Below are 27,274 nucleotides of genomic sequence, written 5' to 3' on the forward strand. Positions count from 1 at the left end.
GTAAAGTCCAATGCTGTAAATAGCAATATTGCATAGGAACCTGAAATGTTAGGTCCATGAATCAAGGAAAACTGGAAGTGGTCAAACAAAAGATGGCAAGAGTTAGCATCAATATTTTAGGAATCGGCAAACTAAAATGGACTGGAATGGGTGAATTTAACTCAGATGACCCTTAGATCTACTACTGTGGGCAAGAATCCCTTAGAAGAAATGGAGTAGCCATCATAGTAAACAAAAGAGTCCGAAATGCAGTACTTGGATGCAATCTCAAAAATGACAGAATGATCTTTGTTCGTTTCCAAGGCAAACCATTCAATATCACAGTAATCCAAGTCTATACTACAACCAGTAATGCTGAAGAAGCTTAAGTTGAATGGTCCTATGAAGACCTATAAGACCTTCTAGAACTAACACCCAAAAAGATGTCCTTTTCATTATAGGGGACTGGAATGCAAAAGTAGGAAGTCAAGAGATACCTGGAGTAACAGGCGAATTTGGCCTTGGAGTACAGAATGAAGCAGGGCAAAGGCTAACAGAGTTTTGCCAAGAGAATGCACTGGTCATAGCAAACACCCTCTTCCAACAACACAGGAGAAGACTCTACACATGGACATCACCAGATGGTCAATGCTGAAATCAGATTGATTGTATCCTTTGCAGCCAAAGATGGAGAAGTTCTATACAGTCAGCAAAAACAAGAGCAGGAGCTGACTGTGGCTCAGATCATGAATTCCTTATTGCCAAATTCAGACTTAAATTGAAAAAAGTAGGGAAAACCACTGGACCATTCAGGTATGACCTAAATCAAATCCCTTAGGATTATACAGTGGAAGTGACAAATAGATTCAAGGGATTAGATCTGATAGAGTGCCTGAAGAACTATGAACAATGGTTTGTGACATTGTACAGGAGGCAGTGATCAAGACCATCCCCAAGAAAAAGAAATGCAAAAAGGCAAAATGGTTGTCTGAGGAAGCTTTACAAATAGCTGAGAAAAGAAAAGAAGCAAAAAAAAAAAAAGAAAAGAAGCAAAAGGCAAAAGAGAAAAGGAAAGATATACCCATTTCAATGCAGAGTTCCAAAGAATAGCAAGGAGAGATAAGAAAGCCTTCCTCAGCGATCAGTGCAAAGAAATAGAGGAAAACAACAGAATGGGAAAGACTAGAGATCTCTTCAAGAAAATTAGAGATACCAAGGGAAGACTTCATGCAAAGATGGGCATAATAAAGGACACAAATGGTATGGACCTAACAGAAGCAGAAGACGTTAAGAAGAGGTGGCAAGAATACACAGAGGAACTATACAAAAAAGATCTTCATGATCCAGATAGCACAATGGTGTGATCACTCACCCAGAGCCAGATATCCTGGAATGTGAAGTCAAGTGGGCCTTAGGAAGCATCACTACAAACAAAGCTAGTGGAGGTGATAGAATTCCAATTGAGTTATTTCAAATCCTAAATGATGTCGTGAAAGTGCTGCACTCAATATGCCAGCAAATTTGGAAAACTCAGCAGTGGCCACAGGACTGGAAAAGGTCAGTTTTCATTGCAGTCCCAAAGAAAGGCAATGCCAAAGAATACTCAAACTACCACACAATCACACTCATCTCACACGCTAGCAAAGTAATACTCAAAATCCTCCACGTCAGGCTTCAACAGTACGTGAACTGTGAACTTCCAGATGTTCAAGTTGGATTTAGAAAAGGCAGAGGAACCAGCGATCAAATTGCCAACATCCGTTGGATCATCAAAAAAGCAAGAGTTCCAGAAAAACATCTACTTCTGCTTTACTGACTACGCCAAAGCCTTTGACTGTGTGGATCACAACAACTGGAAAATTCTTAAAGAGATGGGAATACTAGATCACCATACCTGCCTCCTGAGAAATCTGTATGTAGGTCAAGAAGCAACAGTTAGAACTAGACATAGAACAACAGACTGGTTCCAAATCAGGAAAGGAGTATCTCAAGGCTGTATATTGTCACCCTGCTTATTTAACTTATATGCAGAGTACATCATGTGAAATGTCAGCTGGATGAAGCACAAGCTGGAATCAAGATTGCCAGCAGAAATATCAATAACCTCAGATATGCAGATGACACCACCCTTATGGCAGAAAGTGAAGGAAGAAGTAAACAGCCTCTTGATGAAAGTGAAGCGGAGAGTGAAAAAGTTGGCTTAAAACTCAACATTCAGAAAACTAAGATCATGGCATCCAGTCTCATTACTTCATGGCAAATAGACAGGGAAACAACAGAAACAGTGAGACACTGTATTTTTTCAGGCTCCCAAATCACTGCAGATGGTGACTGCAGCCATGAAATTAAAAGATTCTTGCTCCTTGGAAGAAAAGCTATGACCAACCTAGACAGCATATTGAAAAGCAGAGACATTACTTTGCCAACAAAGGTCTGTCTGGTCAACGCTATGATTTTTCCATTAGTCATATATGGATGTGAGAGTTAGACTATAAAGAAAGCTGAGCGCCAAAGAATTGATGCTTTTGAACTGTGGTGTTGGAGAAGACTCTTGAGAGTCCTTGGACTGTAAGGAGATCCAAACAGTCAATCCTAAAGGAAATCAGTCCTGAGTGTTCATTGGAAGGACTGATGCTGAAGCTGAAACTCCAATACTTGGCTACTTGATGCGAAGAACTGACTCACTGGAAATGACCTTGATGCTGGGAAAGACTGAGGGCAGGAAGAGAAGGACAACAGAGGATGAGATGGTTGGATGGCATCACTGACCCAGCGGACGTGAGTTTGAGTAAGCTCTGGGAGTTGGTGATGGACAGGGAAGCCTGGTGTGCTGCAGTCCATGGGGTCACAAAGAGTTAGACATGACTGAGTGACTGAACTGAACTGAATTGAAAATACATTAAGCAAAAACTGACAGAATTCAATGGAGAAGCAGACATTTCCATAAATATAATTATACATAATACAAAATACACATACATCAGAGTTCAGTTGCTCACAAGAGACTGTACTGACCCATAGCCTGGCACAGCAGACATCTCAATTCCAGCTGGGACTCTGGGCCAGGAGCAGAGTACTGATCTTAGTAAGTAGTCCAGTTCCTGCTCCCCAGATTAGTCTTTCTGCTAGGCACCTACATTCACATGGATGTTAAAAGTGGCCTGCAAGGCTGATATCTTGTCCATGATATCCTCTTTGACACAGAAGTTGAACTGCACAGAGAAAAGATACCTCAAATCTTGCTGACAATGTGAGTTCTCTCTTCATTTTTGGTACCTAACGATTTCCTCTTCTTGTATTTAAACCTAGCTGTATACGTCCTTAATGTTTAAATATTTTATTCAACAGTTCTAGAGTTTAGGAGTGAAAAGGGAGAATTCTTATATCTGCTCATTCGAGATACAACTTTTGAAATTAGAAAATATCCAGGGTACTATCAAAAGATTAAAAAAAAGTAGGAGCAAGAGTCAAAGAAAACTATCTCCATGTTCCAGTGAATTCTGACAATGAAAGTAATATAAATTTGGCTTTAAGAATATTAATAAGAACTGAAAAAAGGATTTGAGGATTGCAAATCTGAACTTGTTCTTCAAAAAGAATCATTACTGTTACCCTCTCACAATTATATAGCACTTCACTCATCTCAAAAAATAGCTTACAATATCACAATACTTTCAGTTTTAATAAATATATATCTTTACTTAGAATAATTTGCCAGAACCCAAACTTTATTATACCTACTTTATATATACACGAAATATTTTCATTCTAGTATTATTTAAAATTACCTTTATGCTTATTCAGAAGTTTGTAGCCTTCACAGTATCTGCCTGGTGAAATCATCATCTTGGCTGTATCAAGATAAGAGTATGTTGCAGCAAAATCGAATTCCTTTTTCCCATCCCACCAACCTCTCTGCTTGGCATAGTTTCTCATGTCTGGGTGTTCCCGATCAATTTTTGTCGTTATAGAAAGCTGATTAGAAATATTGCGAACTCCCTCTATTTTCAAAGAAGAGAGGAAAGGAGAAGAAAAGTCACATTTAATGTAATGTATCTATCTCTGTACATTATGATCCTTAATCACTATTTCAATGTAAATATAGACTTCTAAATGTTGTACCATGTATATCTATTTATTACACATGAATAAATAACTTTTTTAAATTAAACTTTTTATTTTGAGGTAACTATGGATTCACATGCAATTATAAGAATTAAAGAACAAACTATGCACCTTTATACTGTCTCCCCAAATGGTAACGTCTTGTATGATATCACAACCAAAATATTGATATTCAAACTGCCAAGATTATATCACAATGATCACTCATGTTGCCCTTTCATAGCCACAGCCACTTATCTCTACACCCACCTTTTCATAAACCCCAGGCAATCATCTGTTATTCATTCCTATAATTGTCATTTCAAAAAAAACCATATAAATGGAATCATACAATATATAATCTTTAGGCTTTTTTTTCCCCTCTCAGTTTAATTCCCTAAAGATTATTCCAGGTTATTATATGTATCAACAGTTCATTCCTTTTTATTGCTGAGTAGTTTTCCATGGTATAGGTATACTACAGTTTATTTAAATATTCACCAGTTAAAGGACTGCTTCGTTGTTTCCAGTTTCTGCCTATCGTGGAAAAAGCTGCTATACAAATTCATGTACAGGTTTTTGTGTGCATTTAAGTTTTCTTTCTCAGAGATAAATGCACAAGATTGTAAGTGCTACACAGTATCATAGTTGCATATTAAGATCCTTTTTTTAACTGCCAAACTGTTTTCCTGAGTGACTGTATATTCGTACTAGCAATGTATCAGTGACCCATTCTCCACATTCTCACTAGCATTTGGGAGTGTCATTTAAAAATCTTTAGCCATTCCAGTAAAACAGATAGCCAGTATGATAGCCATCTGCTGTATGATGCTGGGAGCTCACACCGGTGCCCTGTGACAACCTAGAAGGGTGGGATAGAGTGGGAGGTGGGAGGAGGTTCAAGAGCGAGGTTTAAGACGCATGTATGCCTATGGCTGATTCATGATGTATGGCAGAAAACAACACAATACTGTAAAGCAAATATCTTCCAATTAAAATAAATAAAATTTAAAAATTTCTCAGCCATTCTGATAGAGGTATAATAATATCTCATTGTGATTTTAGTTTGCATTTCCCTAATGGGTAATGATGTTAAACATTATTTCATGAGCTTTTGTGATATCTGTATATCTCTTTAGGCAAAATGTCTCTTTGTGTCTTCTTGTTCATTTTTCTAGTTGGATTGTCTTTTTACGGCTGAATTTTGACAGTTATTTATATATTTTAGAAATTAGTCTTTTATGTGAATTACTGTTTAAAAAATAGCCATAAGTAAGTTTAGAACAGATATAGGAGGCTTCTAAAAATATGACACTTAAGTTATAACAAAATTTACAATTAAAATACAAAATAGAAGAAACAATAAAAGCCTATTCTAAACAAATCATAATAAATGAAATAGATATGATAAATAAAAATTAACAACATTTTAAAACAGTTTAGAATGATAGTCAGCCAAGTAGAAATCAGTTAAATTACTCTAATGAAGTCATTCTTGGGATGGTCTCACTACAATAATAGACTTAAGTCATGACAGAATCAAAGTCAGGGAAGAATTTTCAATCTAGTAAGATAATTCCCTACAGTTAAGCTATGTAGTTCTTGGGCTCATTTACCATTAGGAAGAGAAACAAGTTGGCAAAGTTAATCTGCAACTGAATAATCAGACTCAATGAAGGTGTTCGTTTCGGATGGCTTGGTGTGGCTCACTTTTTCAACAAAAAAACACTTACTCATTTTTCTCTTGTATGTAGCATACTTGACAAAAAAAAAGTAATTAATGGTATGATCAGGCCAATTATCATAATAAGAAAAATAGTCTCAATTAAATTTTATGTATTAATAAACATGCATGCAAAATATAAAATAAAATGTCCATCAAAACAACTGTCAATAACCTGTTGTGAAAAATAGCATCCAAATCCTGCAAAGCTCAAAGCTACCTTCATGAAGATTTTCTAAACTTTTCCAGTTCACAATGACTTTTCCTTTCTTTAAATATTCATGGCATATATATGTATGTATTATTCATGTACTATTTAATATTTTCACATGTCTATCTGTAAAACTATGAGATCCAGAGGGTAAGTACACAAAAAGTATGTGAACATGCCTTAGCACAAGACTATACTCAAGTGAAAGAATTCTGAACAAAGAGTCAGGATGGAAATATTTAAATTCTAAGGCTAAAACAATAAATAAATAAAAGTTAAAAACAATAACTTCTATCATTCACTGCCCTGAGTACATAATTTCATATCTCTGAATTTCCTCACTGGAAAATGAGTATATATGATCACAAAGAAATCAAGAAAAAAAAAAGCAAAGCATTCTAAAGCAATTGTTTTATTTACTCAACGACATTAAATGTTTACACTTTACCACTGTTACTACTAACACATTCTTTCTCACCACTAACTCACAATCACCATTCCCCAGTAACACTCCCTAGTCCTCACCTCCATATCCACACGTGAGGAAATTCTGGAGTTCAGCCCAAAGTTTAAAAGATGAAAAAATAATAAAGTAATGATTTTATCTCATTAAAAGGTAAAAAACTACTATAAAGCATACAAGAGTTACTTCACAGAAAATGTACATAGGTTATATGAAATTAATATCATATTTATGAAAAAGAGATGATAGCACCTTTTCCTCTTTTTCAAGAAAGCTCTTTATAGAGTTCTTTCACTTTTTTTCATTTCCCCTGCAGTTTTCCCCTTCATTGCACTGGAGTATAAATCTTGAAAAACAACTAAATGAAATGTCTGCAATTAGGAGGTATTTTATTAACTGTAAAACAAATTAAATCATGAAAAGCTGTCCATACCTTCTACTTTTTCTGCTGCCCAGTACTTTCCTGCAGTCTCCAGAATCCAGGCTTCATTTCTATCCGCTATCAGGAAACTGTTGTGATAGCTAAATACCATCCTGCCCTCTGAACAATTTCCACCCTGGCCATATTTTTCTAATAAATCAACAATGACATTGAGGGCTTTTTCAGCTGTATCACCTCTTTCAAGGCCAAGTCTAAAATAAAAATATTAAAGCTCTCAGATTAAAAGAAACTTCCATTATTTTTCTTAAATAATTTCATGCACATGAGATTTTGTGTTTATGTTCAAAGAAAAGCCTCTTCAAGTTAATAGATACAGGCAAATCCAACTTCTAATCTATTCCTTCTGAAGTTAGTTTCGGATGATGAAAACAAAGATCAGTGTTCAAATTCCAACTTGGTAACTTATTTGCAAGCTGATTATCTCTAAATCTCCAGATTTCTCATCTGTAAAATCAGGATAATAATAATAGCCCATAAGGTAACTGTGAGAATTAGTTATGGTCTAATAAAGTATGTTAAGTACTTCCAATGAATCATAATTTTCAATTCCTTTCCTTCTCCTAATTAATGACATTTGAGAGTCTTGAAATTGCATACCTGTATTCTGAAGCATTGTTAACACAAACTATAAAGTATCAAGTCCAAAAAAATGGGGGAAAAAAGGAAGATAAAACATGTTAAGAGTTACACCAAAATTTTAAACTTAGACAAGTTCTATAGTGCAAAAATGTAACCAAAAAATAACCTGACAAGGTCCATGCCCAGCAGTGCCTCTTCATCACAAACTTTTTCTCTTCCCCATACAGCTTCATTCCCAATGCAAACTCCATGCTCATTGGCTCCCATTTCTGCTCCCCATAACCAAGCTGGGCGACTAAGGACAACAGCATATGTTTCAGGAACTTGATCAATTTCTATGTAAGTACACTGTAAAGAAAGTCATAGCAACAACAATAAAACTGAAAAAGAAAAGTTATCAAAGTCTAGAATCTTAAAATCGATCAAAGGCCTGACTATTATGAAAGAAATTATAACTAAATTGAAAATTTCAATTATAAAGGCATTACCCTTAAAAAATATTCAGAATTGTCCCTAAGAGCATTTATTCATTCAGATATGTACTAAGCCTCTCCTGTCTGCTAAGAAATATATTAGTTATAACAGTGAATCAGATACAGATCTTGCTTTCAAGAAACTAAGACTTGTACATTACTAAGACACAAGGAAATACAAAGTATAAGGACTATGAAGAAAAGTGAAGATGGGGTGCCAATAGAAGCTTAGGAGAGAGTTTCTAGTTGTGAAATCTTGAAACATATTGTAAAGGAAGATGTATGTGAGCTGAAATGTAAAGAAAGAGATCTCAAACTCAACGTCCAGTGTTTGTTGATTAATGATATACATTCCATATGGCAGCCCTTAAATACAAGTGATTGCCATAGAAGCCCATGTCACATGTGGAATTCACCCATCAGGTTTATCCACAACTGTGAAAAGAACAAGAACTACTGGCTTACAGGGTAGGTGAGATAAATATGAAGAGATAAAACAGAAATGGATCCACAATGAGTAAATAGTCTCATCAAAAGAAAACACTGGCCTAGTACAATTAGCCCTCCATATCCACAGGTTCCACATCCACACAGTCAACTAAACACTGACCAAAAATATTCAGCAAAAAAAATATTCCAAAACATTCCAAAAAGCAAAACAAATTTGCCACTTGCTGGAAGCTATTTACATAGCACTTATATTGTATTTACAACTATTCACATGACGTACATATTGTACTACCTAGAGATAATTTAAAGTTTATGAGAGATAAGGATGGCCACAGAAAGGTCTGCAGTAACTTGCAATTCCTATTGTCTCTGCAAAATCTTCCTCACATAGCAATCAACATATATGTTTAAAATAAAATTGTAATGAAAGACACATGTGGACTATAACTGTTTTTAATATATACTTGATCATAGCATACATTTCCTGAGATATTATCTCTTTTGAATAATGTAATATTTTGTTTTGGATTGATTCCAAACTAAATATTTTGGGAAATTGAACTTATGAATCAAATGTACTATTATTATGATTGCAACCATTTTAAAGAAAGATATTTGTAAACACCTGCTTTGATTTGAGCGTTTCAAAAGGAAAATAAGTGAATGAGAGATATAAAATTGATACAATTCCTAAAAAAAAATAAAGTTTATGAGAGGATGTGCATAGGTTATATGCATGTATATGTCATTTTATATAAGGGACTTGAGCATCAAATGATTTTGATATCCTAGGGGGTCCTGGAACCAATTCCACAAGGATATGGAGGAACAACGGATACATAAAACATCTAATATTTAATATATCTTGGTACTAGAATATCAGTAAAAATGGAATCTAAAAATAAATAATTTAGCAATAAAAGCATAGTGTGAAATTTTCCCTTTAAATTCCATGCTAAATGGATTTTTTAAATAAAAAAAATTTTAAAGGATCCTTTAATTGACATGTATACTATCAAATGACTAGTGCATAGTATTGACAGTTATCACTGGATCAAGAAAACCTCTTCTGATGATAAAACTGCTATTTCCAGAGCCTGGAATGACTGTTTCTATTCTACACCAATCAGAATCCTTTTTGTGCATCAAATTCCAGCTGAAAGCCCAACCTCTGGTAAAGCCTTCTTTGATTCCTAGTCTGAATTAATTGCTTCTTCCCCACTGCTGTCACAATCTGCTGCTCTTAAATTTGGTGTTGAAACTTCATCCTTCTTTACAAGGTGGTTAGTTACATACACATCCTATTCCTCTACTAGACTCTAAGCTCCTGGAAGACAAAACTTGTCTTTTTTTTTTAATGATAGAAACTAAATGTTACAATTTATTCCATCTTCATGATTATAGGCATTACAGGGCAGGGTGGGTAAACAAGGCAAATAAAGTAAAATCTTTTCTCCCCTCCTTTAACCAGATGCAGCATGCTGGCATTTTTATGATAGGTTGACATTCATAACTAATTGACTTAAGTTGAAAGCCGGCAACAACAAATCTTTGCAATTTAGGATCTTCCTCCATAGCCACTCCTAGGATCTTAATTCCATGAGCTCTAAAATGGTGTTTACCACAGCATTCTTGAAGCTTTCAGATATTTTATTATTATTATTTTTGTCTGAGCCGGGTCTTTTGTTGATGCACCCACGCTTTCTCGAGTTGTGGTCAGCAGGAGCTACTCTAGTTGTGGTGTGTGAGGTAGCTTCTCTTGCTGTGGTGTGTGAGGTAGCTTCTCTTGCTGTGGTGTTTAATAGCTGTGGCACAAGGGTGTAGCTGACCCACAGCAGGTGGAATCTTCTCCACCAGTCTCCTCTGTCCATGGGATTTTCCAGGCAAGATACTAGAGTGGGTTACCATTTCCCTCTCCAAGGGATCTTCCCAACCCAGGAAATTCAGCCCCTGTTTCCTATTTGGCAGGTGATTCTTTACCACCCAGACACCTGGGAAGCCTGTTGTTAAGGTAGGGAACTGTTAAAAGCAAGACAGAACCAGTCTTGACAGCAAGCTTTAACTCTTTCCCCTATTCAACATGCTTGCATATGGTAAGCATTCAAATATTTGCTCAAAGAACTAACAATAATTATTTCAGCTTTCTCCAAATCACTAAAAGACCAGAATTCTAGTTCTGACTCAAATTATTTATGAAATTTAAATTCTTTGATTTTTTAACTTCTATAGCTTCTGCCAGATAGCAAGTGATTTTTAAACACTGTTTTTGACATTTTTTTTTGTGTGTGTGTAATAAAGTTTTATTAAAGTATAAAGGAGATAGAGAAAGCTTCTGACATAGGCATCAGAAGGGGGCAAAAGAGTACCCCCTTTTTTTTGTGTGTGTGTGTGTGTGTAATAAAGTTTTATTAAAGTATAAAGGAGATAGAGAAAGCTTCTGACATAGGCATCAGAAGGGGGCAAAAGAGTACCCCCTGTTTTTGACATTTTTAAAGAAAAATATTGTTAACAAAACATGCATTTCACCTACCTTAAGATGTTCCTTCAGGTTGTCATGAACTGCAGCAGGAAAATAAACTACTTCCTGTACTTCATCACAGGGTCTATCTGAATTTTTTCCAAAAATAACCCTGTTATAAATTGTTGCTGGAGGTAATGCCACGAAAGTGTCACAGGAACAAGGTTCCATTTTTTTTTAAACTAAAAATCATATGGAAGTTTGAAAATAAAAAGAGAAAAATATTTTTATTTAGTATATACAAAACAGAGTTTACTTGATGACTGGGGATATTACTGTCATATCTAACAAATGATGTTTACTAAAGTTTTAAATTTCATATACTGTACTACAGAAATCAGTAAGAAAATAATGGGCATGAATCTAGCACTACAAGAATAAGTAAGAAAACAGGAATAACCAGTACCTTCTTCTAGTCTATAGCTCAGATTCACCCTGCAAGCTCTTTCTCTTCTGAAGTCTTCCCTGAATCTCCTTTCACTATTTCCATATTTGGAAACACCTGTACCTATACTATAAAGACTATATTTGTGTACATATCTAACAAAGAATGTTCATTCAGTTCAGTTCAGTTGCTCAGTTGTGTCCGACTCTTCCCGACCCCATGGACCACAGCACACCAGGCCTCCCTGTCCATCACCAACTCCTGGAGTTTACTCAAACTCATCTCCATTGAGTCAGTGATGCCATCCAACCTTCTCATCCTCTGTCATCCCCTTCTCCTCCTGCCTTCAATCTTTCCCAGCATCAGAGTCTTTTCAAATGAGTCAGTTCTTCGCATCAGGTGGCCAAAGTATTGGAGTTTCAGCTTCAGCATCAGTCCTTCCAATGAACAATCAGGACTGATTTCCTTTAGGATGGACTGGTTGGATCTCCTTGCTGTCCAAGGGACTCTCAAGAGTCTTCTCCAACACCACACTTCAAAAACATCAATTCTTCGGTGCTCAGCTTTCTTTATAGTCCAACTCTTACCTCCACACATGACTACTGGAAAAACCACTGCCTTGACAAGATGGACCTTTGTTGGCAAAGTAATGTCTCTGCTTTTCAATATGCTATCTAGGTTGGTCATAACTTTCCTTCCAAGGAGTAAGCGTCTTTTAATTTCATGGCTGCAGTCACCATCTGCAGTGATTCTGGAGCCCCCCAAAATAAAGTCAGCCACTGTTTCCATTGTTTCCCCAACTATTTGCCATGAAGTGATGGGACCATATGCCATAATCTTAGTTTTCTGAATGTTGAGCTTTAAGCCAACTTTTTCACTTTCCTCTTTCATCAAGAGGCTGTTTAGTCCTTCTTCACTTTCTGCCACAAGGGTGGTGTTCATTAAAACATTTTAATTTTGAAACAGACTCACTAAATCAGACAAAAGCAAAAACATGCCAATAAAATTCCAAACTGTTATTTCCCATTGTTGAATTGTTATGTTCACATTCAACTTCTAAGTCCTGACTGTATAATTTAATATCAAGATCATATCTTCATTTGTAATTTGGAAAAATCTTAAATCCCCAATTTTAGTAGAGCTTATTGGCTTAGTGGTAAAGAATCCACTTGCCAAGCAGGAGATTCCTGCCGAGCAGGAGGCATGGGTTTGATCCCTCGGTCAGGAAGATCCCCTAGAGAAGGAAATGGCAACCCACTCCAGTATTCTTGCCTGGGAAATCCCAGAACAGAGCAGCCTGGTGGGTTACAGTCCATGGGGTGCAGAGTCAGAAACCTAGCAACTAAATATCAACAGCAACAAAATTTGCTTCTAGAATGGCAAATTGTTTTCAGTTTCCTTCTTTCCTTTGTCTTATACTACCCAAACCTTAGAATGGCTTTACACGAACAGATTTAAATGTAATCAATATTTCATTGTAAAGAAAACAAAATGACCCAAGTAAGAAAGAAACAAATTCAGCCTGAAATGCCTAAGGGTTTTTCTCTTTTTCTCAGTGATGGAGAAAGGTCACCAATGCTTCTGTTCCTGTGTGATTTTCCTTCCTTTAAAAAAAATTTTTTTTTAATTTCTTATTTTTGGCCACACTGGGTCTTCCTTGCTGTGTGCAGGCTTTCTCCAGCTGTGGGGAGCCAGGGCTACTCTTGCTTGCAGAGCACGGGTTCTGGGAGCCTGGGCTTGAGTAGTTGTGCACTGCAGGCTCAGAGGCTCCGCAGTATGAGGGAATCTTCCTGGACTAGGGACGGAAGCAGTGTCCCTACATTGGCAGGCGGACTCTTAAACAATGGACCACCAGGGAAGTCCTTCGTGTGATTTTCAACTCATGTCCTAAATCGCCTTCTATATGTGTTCCAAAGTTAGTTCCACTACTGCCTAACTTTGGCAGGCTATTTAATCTCTATCTAAGCCTACTGCCTCATCTGTAAATCTCTCAAAGGGCTGTTATGAGAATTTAATAAGACAGTGTGTAAAACGTTTTGCACAATGCATAGAACACATCAGACACTTATATAAACGCTGTTACTGTTGTTATATGTCAGAAGAGTACATTTCTCAGAAAAGCTTACTCCTGACATCACACGCCACCTCATCCTGGGAAAGGAGTTGGTTGAAGGATCACCTACAGCAGCAGCAGCCACGTACCCTCAATACCCTGGAATCTCAAGAACCATCAAGGGGCACTAGGTAATCTGACCTAACCGGGGTAATAAGCTAAGAAAACAGGTCACCTGGTTAGGAAGACATCTAACGCATTTAGGAGCGGCAGTCTTGAGAGGCTTTACTAACCTCTAGAACATAGTCATCATTTAACAAATGTTTACGGACATCTTTCTGCACCAGGCGCCGTACAGTTGGTAACAAACTAGAGTCCTCGCTCTTGTGGAGCTGACATTTTATATACTTTTTATGCTTTAGTTCACCAAGAGCTTCCATCGTTTGATCCTCACAAACTTGCTACAGTTAGGGCAAGAATTACTACAAGACGAGAAAAATCGGTGCAGGCAGGTTTCTGTAACTCGACACAGCGTTCACAGAATAAATTGCTCGGACTTCCAGAACCTCTTGCCGCCGCCCAGCACACACTTAGCACCTGAGACAGCTGCGGACTGCGCAGCTTTGGCCCGCGCCCATCCTAGAAGCCCCTCCTAGAAGCCCCTCCTAGGAGCCTCTCAGTCCCACCCCCGCAGATCCGGGCTTCCTACTTCCTACAACTACCGGGCTCACCCGCCCCTTCCCCCCCAGCACGCCCCTCACCTGGCCTCCGAGCTACCCGAGTGAAAGGGGAAAGGAGTGAGAAGGGGCGGCAGAGGAGCTAGTGCCGGAAGTCGTTCCCTTTGACCCCGGAAGTTCCCACTGCTACTGGAGGCGCAGTTCCGGTTAAGCGGCAGAGTTTGTTTACGTTGCTCTCAGATCTAGTGGTTGCATACCCCAGCTCACCCCCCAAAATGGGGAAATCCTTCGCCAATTTCATGTGCAAGAAGGACTTTCATCCTGCTTCCAAATCCAACATCAAAAAAGTGAGTACAGTGAGCAGGCCCTTGGCGCCTGGGTTCCTAGGACCTCCTGGAGGTCAGAGTGATGGTGTGTCTGGGACCCCTGGGACGGCCGCCTTTTCTCCATGCCTAAAGCCCTGGTGTTCTTGTCCCTCGCCGCTGGCCGTCGAGGTTTATTTTACATCAGCCAGGGAAAAGGCGGCTCCGTCTGCTCTTTCGGCTCTGTCAGCCAGAATGTAAATAGTCGAGATATGAAGACTGGTAACAGGGTTCCTCATTACTTCCCTCAGCAGATTGTTAGGTTGTCTTTTCGAATCTCAGAGATCCCGGCTTCTGAGCTCTGCCATCCCATACATAAAAAGACTATCTAGATAGATCTGGAAAGGAAAGGAAAGTCACGCCTTGCTTCCTTTTTTTATCCCACCTTATCTTGTATTGTCTGGTGACCTCTGAGCTGTGGCTTTTTAAATGACCACTTATAGGTCTATTAGATCCAGTACAAAAAAAAGTATGCTGAATATTACAGCAGTGGGAAGCAGAATAGTGAAGTAGGATGAGTCTGAGCTTTGAAACCTGACCTATATTCTGTTATTCCAGCACAGTCACTTTTAGCCTTGAGACCTTGCATAAAATATTTAATATCTCTCATCTTGAGCCTCCTAATCTGTAAGTTAAGAATGATCCATATCAGTTGCTTTGACTTGAAATTGTTATGAGGACTAAGTAAGATGGTGTAGATAAAGACTTTGAAACACCACCTTGCTCTCTGCCTATTACATAGAGGGGAGTGCACAATAAAATGTTAACTGTGCCCCCACACACTGTTATCCTTAGACTATTCCTACAATACAGGTGGTAACCAGAGTTTCATACTGCTTATTCTTTATGCTTTCTCTAACAGTCACAGCCAATTTCAAAATTTTAATGACCCCTTTTTTTACTCCTGACTCAACTCTACACTGCCAGATCTTAGGCCCTATCTAATACTTTGGCCACCTCATGCAAAGAGTTGACTCATTGGAAAAGACCCTGATACTGGGAGGGATTGAGGGCAGGAGGAGAAGGGGACGACAGAGGATGAGATGGCTGGATGGCATCACCGACTCGATGGGCATGAGTTTGAGTAAACTCTGGGAGTTGGTGATGGACAAGGAGGCCTGGCGTGCTGTGGTTCATGGGGTGGCAAAGAGTCGGATGCGACTGAGCAACTGAATTGAACTGAAGGCACCTGAACACAGCTATATACTAGACAATTTCATCTTGATATCCTGCAGGCATCTCAAACTCAACATATCTGAAGTGGAACTTATCTTTTTATTCTCCTCCTATTCTCATATAAGTAGGAAATGCAGATAGTAACACAACCCTCATCCAGTCACCCAGGCCAGAAATAAGATTTATCTTTTTCCATCATCGCTTTATCTAGTCGGCTAATAAATTCTATTGCTGTTACTTCTTAAGTATCTCTTGAATCCATCTCTCCTCCTTGTCACTACTGTCTGCATCTTAACGTAGACCCTTATCATCTTTCACCTAGATTGTTATATTTCTTCACTGGTTTTTCTGCTGCCAGCCTTGATCCCTCTCAAATCCATTCTCTACCAATCAGAATAATTATTTTTTTTATTTAGCAGTTTTACTGAGGTATAATTTGCATACCATACACTCACTCATATAAAGTGTGACATTCAATGGTTTTTTTTTAGTGTATTTATGAATTTTGTCATCAGCTAAACAGTTCTAAAACATTTTCATCACTCTCCCCAAAACCCATATCTACTAACAGTCACTCCCCATTTGTCCTTAATCCTCCCCACTCCCCAGCCTTAGCCAACAACTAATCTGCTTTCTATTTCTGTGAATTGGCCTATTCTGGACATTTCATATAAACTGAATCATGCAATATGGGTTTTTTTTGTGACTGGCTTCTTTCACTTAGCATAATGTTTTCAGAGTTCATGATGTATAATGTATCAGTATTACATTCCTTTTTATTGCTGAATAATTCCATGGTATAGATATGGCACATTTTATTTATCTATTCATCATTTGATGAGTATTTGGGTTGCTTCCATAGAGTAGTCATTTTAAAGCACAGCTTTGATTTCTTCTAGCTCCTTACTAAGATAGTCCGAAATTAAGTCCAGATAACCAGGCTCCAGCTTATTTTTCCTTCATCATCCCTTACTGCTATTCTCACATCTTAGATTTTAAATTTTATTTATTTTTTTAATTTTGGCCCCACAGCATGCAGGATCTTAGTTCCCTGACCAGGGATCACACCCGTGCCCCCTGCAGTGGAAACACAGTCTTAACCACTAGCCTAGCAGGGAAGTCTCCAACCTTAGACTTTATGCTCCAGTAAAATCAAACTACTCAATTCCTGTTTTACACCTTTGGATCTTTTATCTGAGTTGTTCCCTCTGTCAGTGATATCTTACCCTATTTTTCCCTTGGCAAAATTTTAATATGCTTCAAAATCCTGTTTTAACACATTGAAGCTACTTGTGTAACAGGGTTATTTATTGCAGCTGCCTTTGTAATAACAGAAGATTGGAAATTTCTTAATACCCACCAGTACAGCAGGAGATTGGTAAATAAATGATGGTGTAGCTCCACAAAGAAATGATACTCTTCAGCACCCTACTCTCCTACAAAATAAAGCATTTTGTTTACTGATCTGGGAATGATCTCCATGGTATAGAATTTTATTTTATACATTTTCTCTGTTTATGTATGCTGTATTATATATGCATACATATATATATATATATGCATGCTGTATATGTTCAGTTCAGTCACTCAGTCATGTCTGACTCTTTGCCACCCCTTGAACTGCAGCACACCAGGCCTCCCTGTTCATCACCAATTCCCAGAGTTTACCCAAACTCATGTCCACTTAGTCGGTGATGCCATCCAACCATCTCATCCTCTGTCGTCCCCTTCTCCTCCTGCCCTCAATCTTTCCCAGCATCAGGGTCTTTTCAAATGAGTCAGCTCTTCACATCAGGTGGCCAAAGTATTGGAGTTTCAGCTTCAACATCAGTCTTTCCAATGAGCACCCAGAACTGATCTCCTTTAGGATAGACTGGGTGGAACTCCTTGCAGTCCAAGAGACTCTCAGGAGTCTTCTCCAACACCACAGTTCAAAAGCATAATTCTTTAGCGCTCAGCTTTCTTTATAGTCCAACTCTCACTTCCATACATGACTACTGGAAAAACCATAGTCTTGACTAGATGGACCTTTGTTGACAAAGTAATGTCTCTGCTTTTTAATATGCTGTCTAGGTTGGTGATAACTTTCCTTCTAAGGAGTAAGCGTCTTTTAATTTCGTGGCTGCAGTCACCATCTGTGTATATGTTACCATTCATGAAAAGAGGGACCAAAAATGCATGTGTATGTGTGTGTTTATATTATGTTATGTATATTACGTGTGTATCCATGTCAACATCCTTGGAAGGATATACAAGACAGAAATAATATTGGCTACATGTGAGTATAGTTCATGGGGTTTTCAAGGCAAGAATGCTAAAGTGATTTGCATTCCCTTCTCCAGTGGACCACATTTTGTCAGAATGTGAGTATAGTTATGTCATTTAAAAAATAAAGAACTTCTAAAAACCAAAACTTGGCTATAAAGTATTCTATTATATCAGCCTTCTTCTCTGCCCCCTAAAGTTAATCACTGTCTTGTTCTATTACCTTACATTGAATGTATTCTGTTATCCATTTTAATTGTTACTGTTTTTTCCCAGATGAGGATTTATTGGTGTAAATGTAACCATATAAAAACATAAGCTATGAAAAACACAATCAGGATGTGCCCCCTTCCTGTGCTGCCCAGAGCCAAACACTGTTACTATTTATTTACACAATTCACATCTTTTTTATTATAAAATATCTTAAACATACAGAAAGGTTAGTATGTTTTTCTGTTAGCAGATTCTGAGCATTTTGTAGGCGAGAATATATTTCACTACTTTTTATTTTAATCCATCATAAATATTCATGTATTTCAGCTCTTGAGCAAATGAGACTTGTAAAATAACTTTGTAAATCTAAAACTTTAAATAAATGGTAGTTATTGTTAGAAGTAGTATCTTAATCATTAGGAGGTGGTTATTAATGTATTATTTGATCAGGCAATGACATCTTGCATTTCTCTATTTCAACTGTTTGCATTTTTAGCTATAGTGAAAATTCCAAAGGTGCCTTTTACTGCCTATCCCAAGTGTAGACTTTTCTTCTACTGTAACATTACATTGGTAATGTTATATTGGTTATGACATATATATTATGTTAGTTATGAAGACAGTAGAAGTTGTTTTAGGAACTTATACCAAAGAAATTTCCAGGATAGTCTCTTCCTGAAGGATTCTCTTTTCATTTCTGTTTTAGCTTTTATCTCCATATTAATCCTTGTTGTCCACATCTCAGATTGTGGTCCCCATAAAACCTACCTATCTGAGTACTATTAAATACTAATAACTACTCCTGTTTTGTGTCTAAAATTGAATAATGGCAGTCTTGTCCCCAGTCCTTCTCACGACATTTATCTGCCCCATTATAATTATTAATTACTTTATCAATTTAAGTATTAAATATTTATCAATGTAAGTCTTAAATATTTTTCCTTAAGTGTACCTTCTTAAAACAACTTGTTGGGAGAGACAGTTTTGCCTTGCTATTTATGTTGAATGGTCATCAAACACTTTATCCTTTACTTTAAAGAAGGTGGGAAGACACTGATACCTTTTAAACCTGGAGGTAACATGATTAAATATTCTTGCATAAGCTGTGTGGGCTTTTTACCTTCACCACTTTTATGATTCTGAGAATATCAGATAGGGACGCACTTAGCCTGTGGTGGTGGTGCCTTTGAGCAACTGCAGGGTATCAGATGCGTCTGTTGTTTCATCTGTTTCCTCTCTTGGTGTCACTAAGTCGTGTCCAACTCTCGGGCCCCATAGACTGTAGCCTGCCATGCTCCTCTGTCCAGGCAAGAATACTGGAGTGGGTTGCCATTTCCTTCTCCAGTTTTCTCTCTTGCTTCTTCCCTCTTTTCTACATCTATCTCATCTCCTTTCCTTTTTTCCTCCTCCTTGTCTTCCATTTTTCCTCTCTTGGGGTATCAGTGACACTCACTGGCATCCAACGATGTGCCCTGTGTGTTTTCTGCACTAGACGTATTCCATGTAGAGAGATGGTCATTCTTGTCTCTGAAACATCCAAGGGACTGAGGGCAAGAAGCTGTTGTACCCTGAGTGCTCAGAGTGGTTCTCAATTTTGACATTCTTGCCTGAAAGTTTAGCTGTTTTGAGTGATTATATTTTAGGACTTGTATCAAAGCATAAATTGGAATTTTCAACTCTTCTTTTGTGATTGTGACTTTCTGACCAAAATAGATACGTTGTAAACTATATAGAATAGCATTTTATGTTTTATTATAAAAGAGAACAAACTTAAGTTTTTACTTTACTAATTTAGGTTTGGATGGCAGAACAGAAAATATCATATGATAAGAAGAAACAAGAAGAGTTAATGCAACAATATCTAAAAGAGCAAGAATCATATGATAATAGGTAAGAAATTCCACTCTGCTGGTATTTTTTAGAGTAATCAGTTGCATGAGAATATCCTTTGCTGAATCATATACTAGCCTTTTTTTAACTGAATGCCCCCAATGATAGGATTGTATTCCCTGTGAACTATCTTTACTCATACATTGATAGATGGGCACTTTTTCCAACCTTATCCATAATTCACATAAAATATAGATTGATGTGAATATACACTCCATATATAGTTTATAGAGACGTTCCAACTTACTCAAAACTTGGAAGAAAAATAAATGTCTATACTTGAACTACTGAGGCCTCGTACGAAGCTATTTCTTCGACATACACTGAAATGAAAAGATGCGCAAGATAGCTTCAAGAGGTAAAGTGAAGTGTCTCTACCTGACCTGCATGTCATTGTCCTTTTAATAGGATAAGAGCTCTAGTTCCTCACTGGCTTACTGTGTAAGCCATCCCTACCCCCGGCTGTTGTCATTTTATGTTTGTATTTGCAGGTCTGACTCTGAAGCTGATTTCTTTTGGTTAATCAAACAAATAAACAGTGGTGCTTTTGATAGGTCACACTTTCTCTTCCAGTCAGTCCTATATTTCATCAAAACATGGAACTTAAGCAAAGTAATACTAAACTATTACCAAATAAATACTCTCTTGAAAATATAGTGTATTGAGAGCAAAATTGGAGAAATAAAACGTTTTAGTCAGTCAAGTACTTTTCTCACTAATTTATTTAATTTGATTGACTTTTATTGAGTACCTACTTCATGCAAGGCAGCAAATGATATTGTAGTAGCCTATAATATAAAAGTGTGATGCAAAACTTCTCTCTAGCCTCAAGAAATCTAATAACAGATATGTACATACATATAGTTCAAGGCTGAAAATAATAACTAATTGAAAATACACTGTTAGAAAAACTGTGGCAGGCTAGCATAAGACAAAATAATTCCATTTGGGATAACAAAGTAAGACTGTGAAAGAGGGGAGGGAACAGGGAGCGGCAAGGAGAAAAAGAAAGGTGACATTTGACATAGTTCAAACCTGAACTGTGAAGAAGGGTAAGGATTTAGAGCCATGGTTCTCAACTGAGGGCCGTTGTTGCCCCAGGAGATATGTGGCAACGTTTGGACACATTTTTTGATTGTCATAGCTCAGGGGTTGGGTAATAACAACATCTAGTGGTGGATTCCAGGGATGCTACAAAACAGCCTACAGTATACACAAAGAATGATCAAGTCCAAAATGTCAATAGCACTGCTGTTGAAAAGCTCTGATCTGCATATAGTCAAAGCTTATTAAAGGTGAGCATGGTGGGAAGGTGAAGAGTGTATTAGGAAACAGCAATATAGTTGAGTTAGACCAATAAAGAGATTGTGGGTACATGAAACAGGGCACTCAAACCCAGTGCACTCGGACAACCCAGAGGGATGGGATGGGGAGGGAGGTTGGAGGGGGGTTCTGGACAGGGGGCACGTGTACACTTGTGGCTGATTCATGTCAGTATATGGCAGAAACCACAATATTGAAGGGTACTTAGCCTCCAATTAAAATAATTAAAGAGATCGTGGAGGTAGAAATGTAAGAACCCATGCAAATATCCTGTTTCTCCCTGAATTTCGCCCACTAGTGTTATTATTCATTGATAGTTCTTGCCTACATCAATTGTTACTGTGGTTTTCTAACAGTGATTTTCTGTTTCTCTAAATTCCTCTACACTTTTTAATTTGAATTTCTCTGGAAAGAGGATTTTTCCCTTTCCCTCACTTATTTATTTAATCATTTATTCCTATCATTATGGACTCAAATATTTACTTAATTGGTTATAATCTAATACTCATGCTTTTTTGCTCAAGTTTTGACCTTTGCCTCCTCTATCAGCTTGACTCCTATGTCCACTTAACATGCTCCATCCTTTTAAAAAATAAATAAATAAAACTACTTCATGACACTATAAGATCATAAAAAATTTGTTTTTTATTTTTCCATGCTCCAGCATTGGAAACAACCTGTTCCTTTTATTTGAGAAAAATACTTAGAAACTAGGGTCTGGACACTAGATTTGGTCATTGCTTCTAGGTTTGGTTGTTTGAATTTATGAGTATATAGAAGCAAATTTATAAGTATTTGGAGTGATTTGCTACATTTTTCATTTTTCCTTGTTGAAAAATGTTGTCTTTAATAGTTCTGTTCCTTAGTATCCTATTTTTTCCCTTCTGTGTTTTTAAATGTCCTAGATATTTCTTAGTGTTTGTGGATATTGATCCCTAAACATGACAATCATATTTATTATTCTGAATGGATAAATAAAAGAATGCCAGAACATCCATATCATTTCACTCTACTTAGAGTCAATAGCAAAAAAAAACAAAAATGGAAAAAGGAAAGAACCTGTATAGGTTTTTAGTTGAAGTTAAAACATAAATACTAATATAATAGCTTTTCCTTTTATTTTGTATACCTGTTGAGTTTTGCACAAAATGCAGTGATCTTCCAGTTTTGATTTTATATTGTTTTTGTTTCAGTGTAAATGAAATGCTTTTTTGGAAGGGAATATATAAATCATAAAATTTATTGTTTTTTTAAGTGCACAGTTCAGTGGCATTAATTACATTCATAGTATTGTGTACCATCTCCATTCTATTTCCAAACATTTTTTTTCATTACCCCAAGTAGAAAAATATTTGTCATTTTGTGTCTGGCATACTTCACTTGGTATAACATATTCAAGATTCATCCATATTGTAGCATGTATCACAGCTTATTTTTTATTATGGCCAAATAATATTCCATTGTTTATACATACCACAGTTGGTCTACCCAGTCAACCATACTGGATTGCTTCTATCTTTTGGCTATTTTGAATAATATCATACCAGTATCTGTTCATCCCCCAACTTTCAGTTCCTTTGGGTTTATACCTAGGAGCAGAACTGCTGGATCATCTGGTAGTTCTGTGTTTGACTACTGAAGAACCAGAAAACTGTTTTCCATAGGGCCTGCACCATTTTACATTCCCACCAGTAATGCATAAGGGTTGCAGTTTATCCACACCCTTGCCAACATTTGTAATTTTCCTTTTTTTTTTTTTAATAACCATTCTCATGAGTGCAGCATGGTATCTCATGGTTTTGACTTACATTTCCCTATAACTAGTGATATTGAGCTTTTCATATGCTTCATGTTAATTTTTTAAATGGTGTTAATATAAGATATAATTTATGAACTTTAAAGTATATGTTGGTTTTTAGTATATTTAAAGTTTGGAGCCATCACCATAACTCATTTCAGAACATTTTCACCACCTGAAGAAGAAATCTTGTGCCCAATAGCGGTCACTTCCCATTCCCACAACCTGGACTCCCAGTTCCTCTCAGACCTAAGCAACCACTGACTTTGTCTCTATAGATTTACCTATTCTGGAAATGTCATATGAATGGAATCATACAACATGTGGCTTTTTGTGACTGGCTTCTTTCATTTAGTACCATGTTTTTGAAGTTCATCCATGTTGTAGCATGTGTCATTGGTTCCTTCCCTTTTACTGCTGAATCATCTCCCACGGTATGGGTGTAGATCCTGTTGTCCTTTTGCCCTCGTCTTCTTTTACAGTTACTTGTAAACTCCAGTGGAAATAAGAGAGGACTTACAATCATGTAGGCTATACTTTGTGATAGCCTTTTCCAAATATAAGAGGAAATTCTGTTTACTCTTCAGGTTTCTTCTTTTTAATCAGTACTTTACATAGATCTTATGAATTAAAAGGTTTAACTTGATTATTCATTCGGTTTGCTGCAGAGCTATTTTTCTAAAAAGCACAGCATATCTCTAAACAGAACAACATTCTCTAAACACATACCTCTAAACAGAACATATCTCTAAACATCTCTCTAAACAGAACAACAGAACACTGTGTTCTCCAAACAGGGAACATTTGGTATTGAAAAAGAAGTTATTAAAAAATGATTTTTAAGATGCAGTAGATATTGAGTCCATCATAGTAATTAACTTCTTGTAGATTTTCTTTAAACTATTCTCTCTCCATTGGCCTTGCTAAAGAATTTTATTTATTCTCTTACTGACTTTGACTCCTGTAAGCTTTAATTGGATTTGACTTCCTAAAGAAATCCAGAGAGACTTATTTTTCTAAACTGATTCCTCACAATTAAAAAAAAATGTTGGCACTATTTAACTTAATTCCAAATATGTGTTGGCATATAGGATTTCAAGACAACATTTCAAAGTTTAAGAAAAGCATGTAAGGGTAAGCATGGCATTTTTGCCTCATTTCAGTTGGGAGGGCTGGGTTCTTTCAAGTATTGAGAAAGACTCAGAATTTAAAACCAGTTAATAAAGGGGCAGCACTGTTGGAATTTTCACTCATATATTTCAGATGTCATTTAGTCAGAAGAGTAGTTCTGGAATTTTATCTCTAATAAAAACATTTTATCCTAATTCCCTTAGAATTTAGGGGTATAAAGGGACAGTTATTCTGCAGTTTTTTTCCTCCTAGAAAAATATTTGAAAACTTATCTTTTGTTTTATTTAGATTGCTAATGGGAGATGAACGTGTAAAGAATGGCCTTAATTTCATGTATGAGGCTCCACCAGGGGCTAAGAAAGGTACTTGCTTCATTTCCTTTTTTTTTTAAGTCTTTGATGTGTTTGTCACTAAAGATTGAGAACTGTTATGACAGACATTTTTAGAAGTTGCTCTTCATCTTTTAATATTGATATTATTCTATAAAATCTGTTAAAATACTACAAGCAATATAGTAGAATAAATACTAACAGTAATTCTCTAGTGTAATAATAATTTCATGACGTGTTCTTCGGGGAGGAAAATAAAATCTCAACATCACCAGAAGTATATTTATTCTTTTATAATTTGTGTCTTTAGTCCTTCTAGCCGAGTATATTTGTAAATAGAAGGCATAATATTCACTGTCAATGAAAAATATAGAAGTTTAAAGATCAGAAATTAATCTTTTGTTAAGATTAATTAAATACTGCCTCTTATTCAGTACTGTTTTTTATTCTACAGTGATTTGAATTTTATCTTGTGAAACAAGAAAAAAGTCAAAGCAATACATTCTTACAAGTTAGAATTAAATACCGTGATATCATAGTGTAGTATATAATAGCAGACTTTCATGTTGAAGTTTTTAACTTGACCTACCTTTTTTTCCTCCATATTTTTGATATGCAATCAAGAAAACAAAGAGGTAAAGTACTGCTTTCTATGTTTCGATTTATTTACAATAGATTGAAATTTTATGGAAAAACTGAAAGACTTTAATCAATGTTTTCAGAAAGAAGAAACAGAAGGAGAGACTGAATACAAATTTGAATGGCAGAAAGGGGCCCCACGAGAAAAGTAAGAACTGGTTTTCTTTTAAGATAAAATACGTATCATTAATTTTATCTGATGTGTGTGTGTGTTAGTTGCTTAGTCGTGTCTGACTCTTTGCAACCCCATAGGCCATAGCCCACCAGGCCCCTCTGTCCATGGGATTCTCCAGGCAAGAACACTGGAGTGGGTTGCCATTTCCTTCTCCAAAAGGAACTATAGAAAGACAGAAAGTGAAGTCGCTCAGTCGTGTCCGACTCTTTGCGACCCCATGGACTGTGGCCTACCAGGCTCCTCTATCCATGAAGTTTTCCAGGCAAGAGTACTGGAGTGGGTTGCCATTTCCCTCTCCAATTTTATCTGATATCCCATCCTATGTTGCTTTTTATTCACCAGAGAAAGCAACTAATGTGAAAAGTTATTTTTAATGATTTGTCTTATGTAGCTAATTTGCTTGATCATAGTCTTTAGCTTTATTTTTGTCATTTTTTTAAAATCACGGATTATCAGACTGGATACTTGATAATAAAGTGGTGTTTGGAAATACTAATAGATTTTATGCTTGTATTTATTTACTAAAGTTGTACATTTCATAATTTACTTAGAACTATAAGACTATTTTTAGTTTTATTATTATTATTATTAATATTGTTTGTACATTTTCTCTCCTTAATAGATATGCCAAAGATGACATGAACATCAGAGATCAGCCCTTTGGTATTCAGGCAAGTGACACGTTTATTCTGTAAGGATAATTTTTTCAAAATAAACACTTCTTTATATTGTTGTCCAAAGGTATTTAAGCTGAAAAGGGGCTCTATGGTTTCTGTTTGTATCAGATAGTAGAAGGACTCGGAGAGAAAACATTAAATGTAGCAAAGATACAAATCCAAATATCAAATCATGATAAAAGATAGGATTCAAAATTTTATAGTGAGGGCTATAATGAAAATGGTCTCTGCAGTTTTCAAGGAATTTGGAGAATTTGCTCATGGTCAAAAAATAAAACTTTTTGAACACTGCTGTACTTACTCGTTCACATATTATTTGTGGGTGCTTTCCTGCTATATTGGCAGAGTTGAGTGGTTGCGACAGAAACCTTTGGCCCATACAGCCTAAAATATTTAGTGTCTGGCTTTTTACAGGAAAAGTTTTCTAGCCCTTGGTTTAGGAAATTGAAACCTCAAAGATTAACTTTTTTTAAATTAGAGAATTCCAGATTGAGACAGGACATCATTCTTTTTTGGTGTTTTACCATTTCTTTTTGGATTACATTGTTTTATTGCCACCAGGTAACACTCAAAAAGAAATAGGATTCCGCTGAACTTTTAGACACAATTTATAGTAAAAGATTTTAGTGTTTGAATTACTTTTACCAAATATATGTGTAGAGTCTCTTTCCTTGGAGATCTTTTAAAAACAAGACTGATTTCACTTAAACTCTATAAGGAGTAAGGAGTTGAACAGTGGTTAGGTTCTTAGTATTTTAATAACCAAAATAATTAATGTTTACTGTTTCTCAGGTTCGAAATGTGAGATGCATTAAATGTCACAAATGGGGTCACGTCAACACAGATCGAGAATGTCCTTTGTTTGGTCTTTCTGGAATTAATGCAAGTTCAGTTCCCACTGATGGCTCAGGTAGGCACTGGACATAATTCGTTTGTTCTAGAATTTATATAGAGGACAAACAAAGCTAAAGTAACTTTTGTTTTTTTAAGTCTGTCTTGTTATTGGTTTGATTTGGTTTGGTTTGGTTTTATGGGGTTAGGTCACATTTCCAAAATGGTCAATGGAAAACTCTGATTATATGTTTTGAATGTGAAATTCTTTGTATTAGGATTTAATTTTTCTAGCCAAGGGCCCTATGAAATTTATGTTAAAAGTAACAGATATATTAAACATCATTTATCAGGTTGGTAACCTAACAACAGAAGGTAGAAATGGTTGTTTCTCATATTTACGTCCTC

General features: G+C 36.5%; 2 protein-coding genes across 3 annotated transcripts in view; one reads left to right on the forward strand and one right to left on the reverse strand.

The window, feature by feature from the left end:
• SCRN3 (secernin 3) overlaps positions 1–14,220 on the reverse strand; it is a 36,745-nt gene extending 22,525 nt beyond the window's left edge. The window contains exons 1-5 of the mRNA XM_043894189.1: positions 14,142–14,220; positions 10,955–11,124; positions 7,668–7,849; positions 6,914–7,113; positions 3,768–3,980 (exon numbers count right to left, since the gene is read on the reverse strand). Of these exons, the coding sequence (XP_043750124.1) occupies positions 3,768–3,980; positions 6,914–7,113; positions 7,668–7,849; positions 10,955–11,113 (754 nt within the window). The 5' untranslated portion in view covers positions 11,114–11,124; positions 14,142–14,220. The remainder of the gene's footprint in view (positions 1–3,767; positions 3,981–6,913; positions 7,114–7,667; positions 7,850–10,954; positions 11,125–14,141) is intronic.
• The window catches only part of CIR1 (corepressor interacting with RBPJ, CIR1), a 37,022-nt gene continuing 23,968 nt past the window's right edge, over positions 14,221–27,274 (forward strand). The window contains exons 1-7 of one of the 2 annotated variants that reach the window (XM_043894187.1): positions 14,221–14,404; positions 19,869–19,963; positions 24,504–24,577; positions 25,169–25,179; positions 25,267–25,331; positions 25,981–26,029; positions 26,828–26,945. In XM_043894187.1, coding sequence (XP_043750122.1) covers positions 14,333–14,404; positions 19,869–19,963; positions 24,504–24,577; positions 25,169–25,179; positions 25,267–25,331; positions 25,981–26,029; positions 26,828–26,945 — 484 coding nt within the window. In that variant the 5' untranslated portion in view covers positions 14,221–14,332. Of the gene's footprint in view, positions 14,409–19,868; positions 19,964–24,503; positions 24,578–25,168; positions 25,180–25,266; positions 25,332–25,980; positions 26,030–26,827; positions 26,946–27,274 lie in introns of both variants that reach the window. The other variant, XM_043894188.1, reaches the window with a different exon arrangement.

Source organism: Cervus elaphus, chromosome 33, assembly GCF_910594005.1.
Source record: "Cervus elaphus chromosome 33, mCerEla1.1, whole genome shotgun sequence".
Classification (NCBI taxonomy): Eukaryota; Metazoa; Chordata; class Mammalia; order Artiodactyla; family Cervidae; genus Cervus; species Cervus elaphus.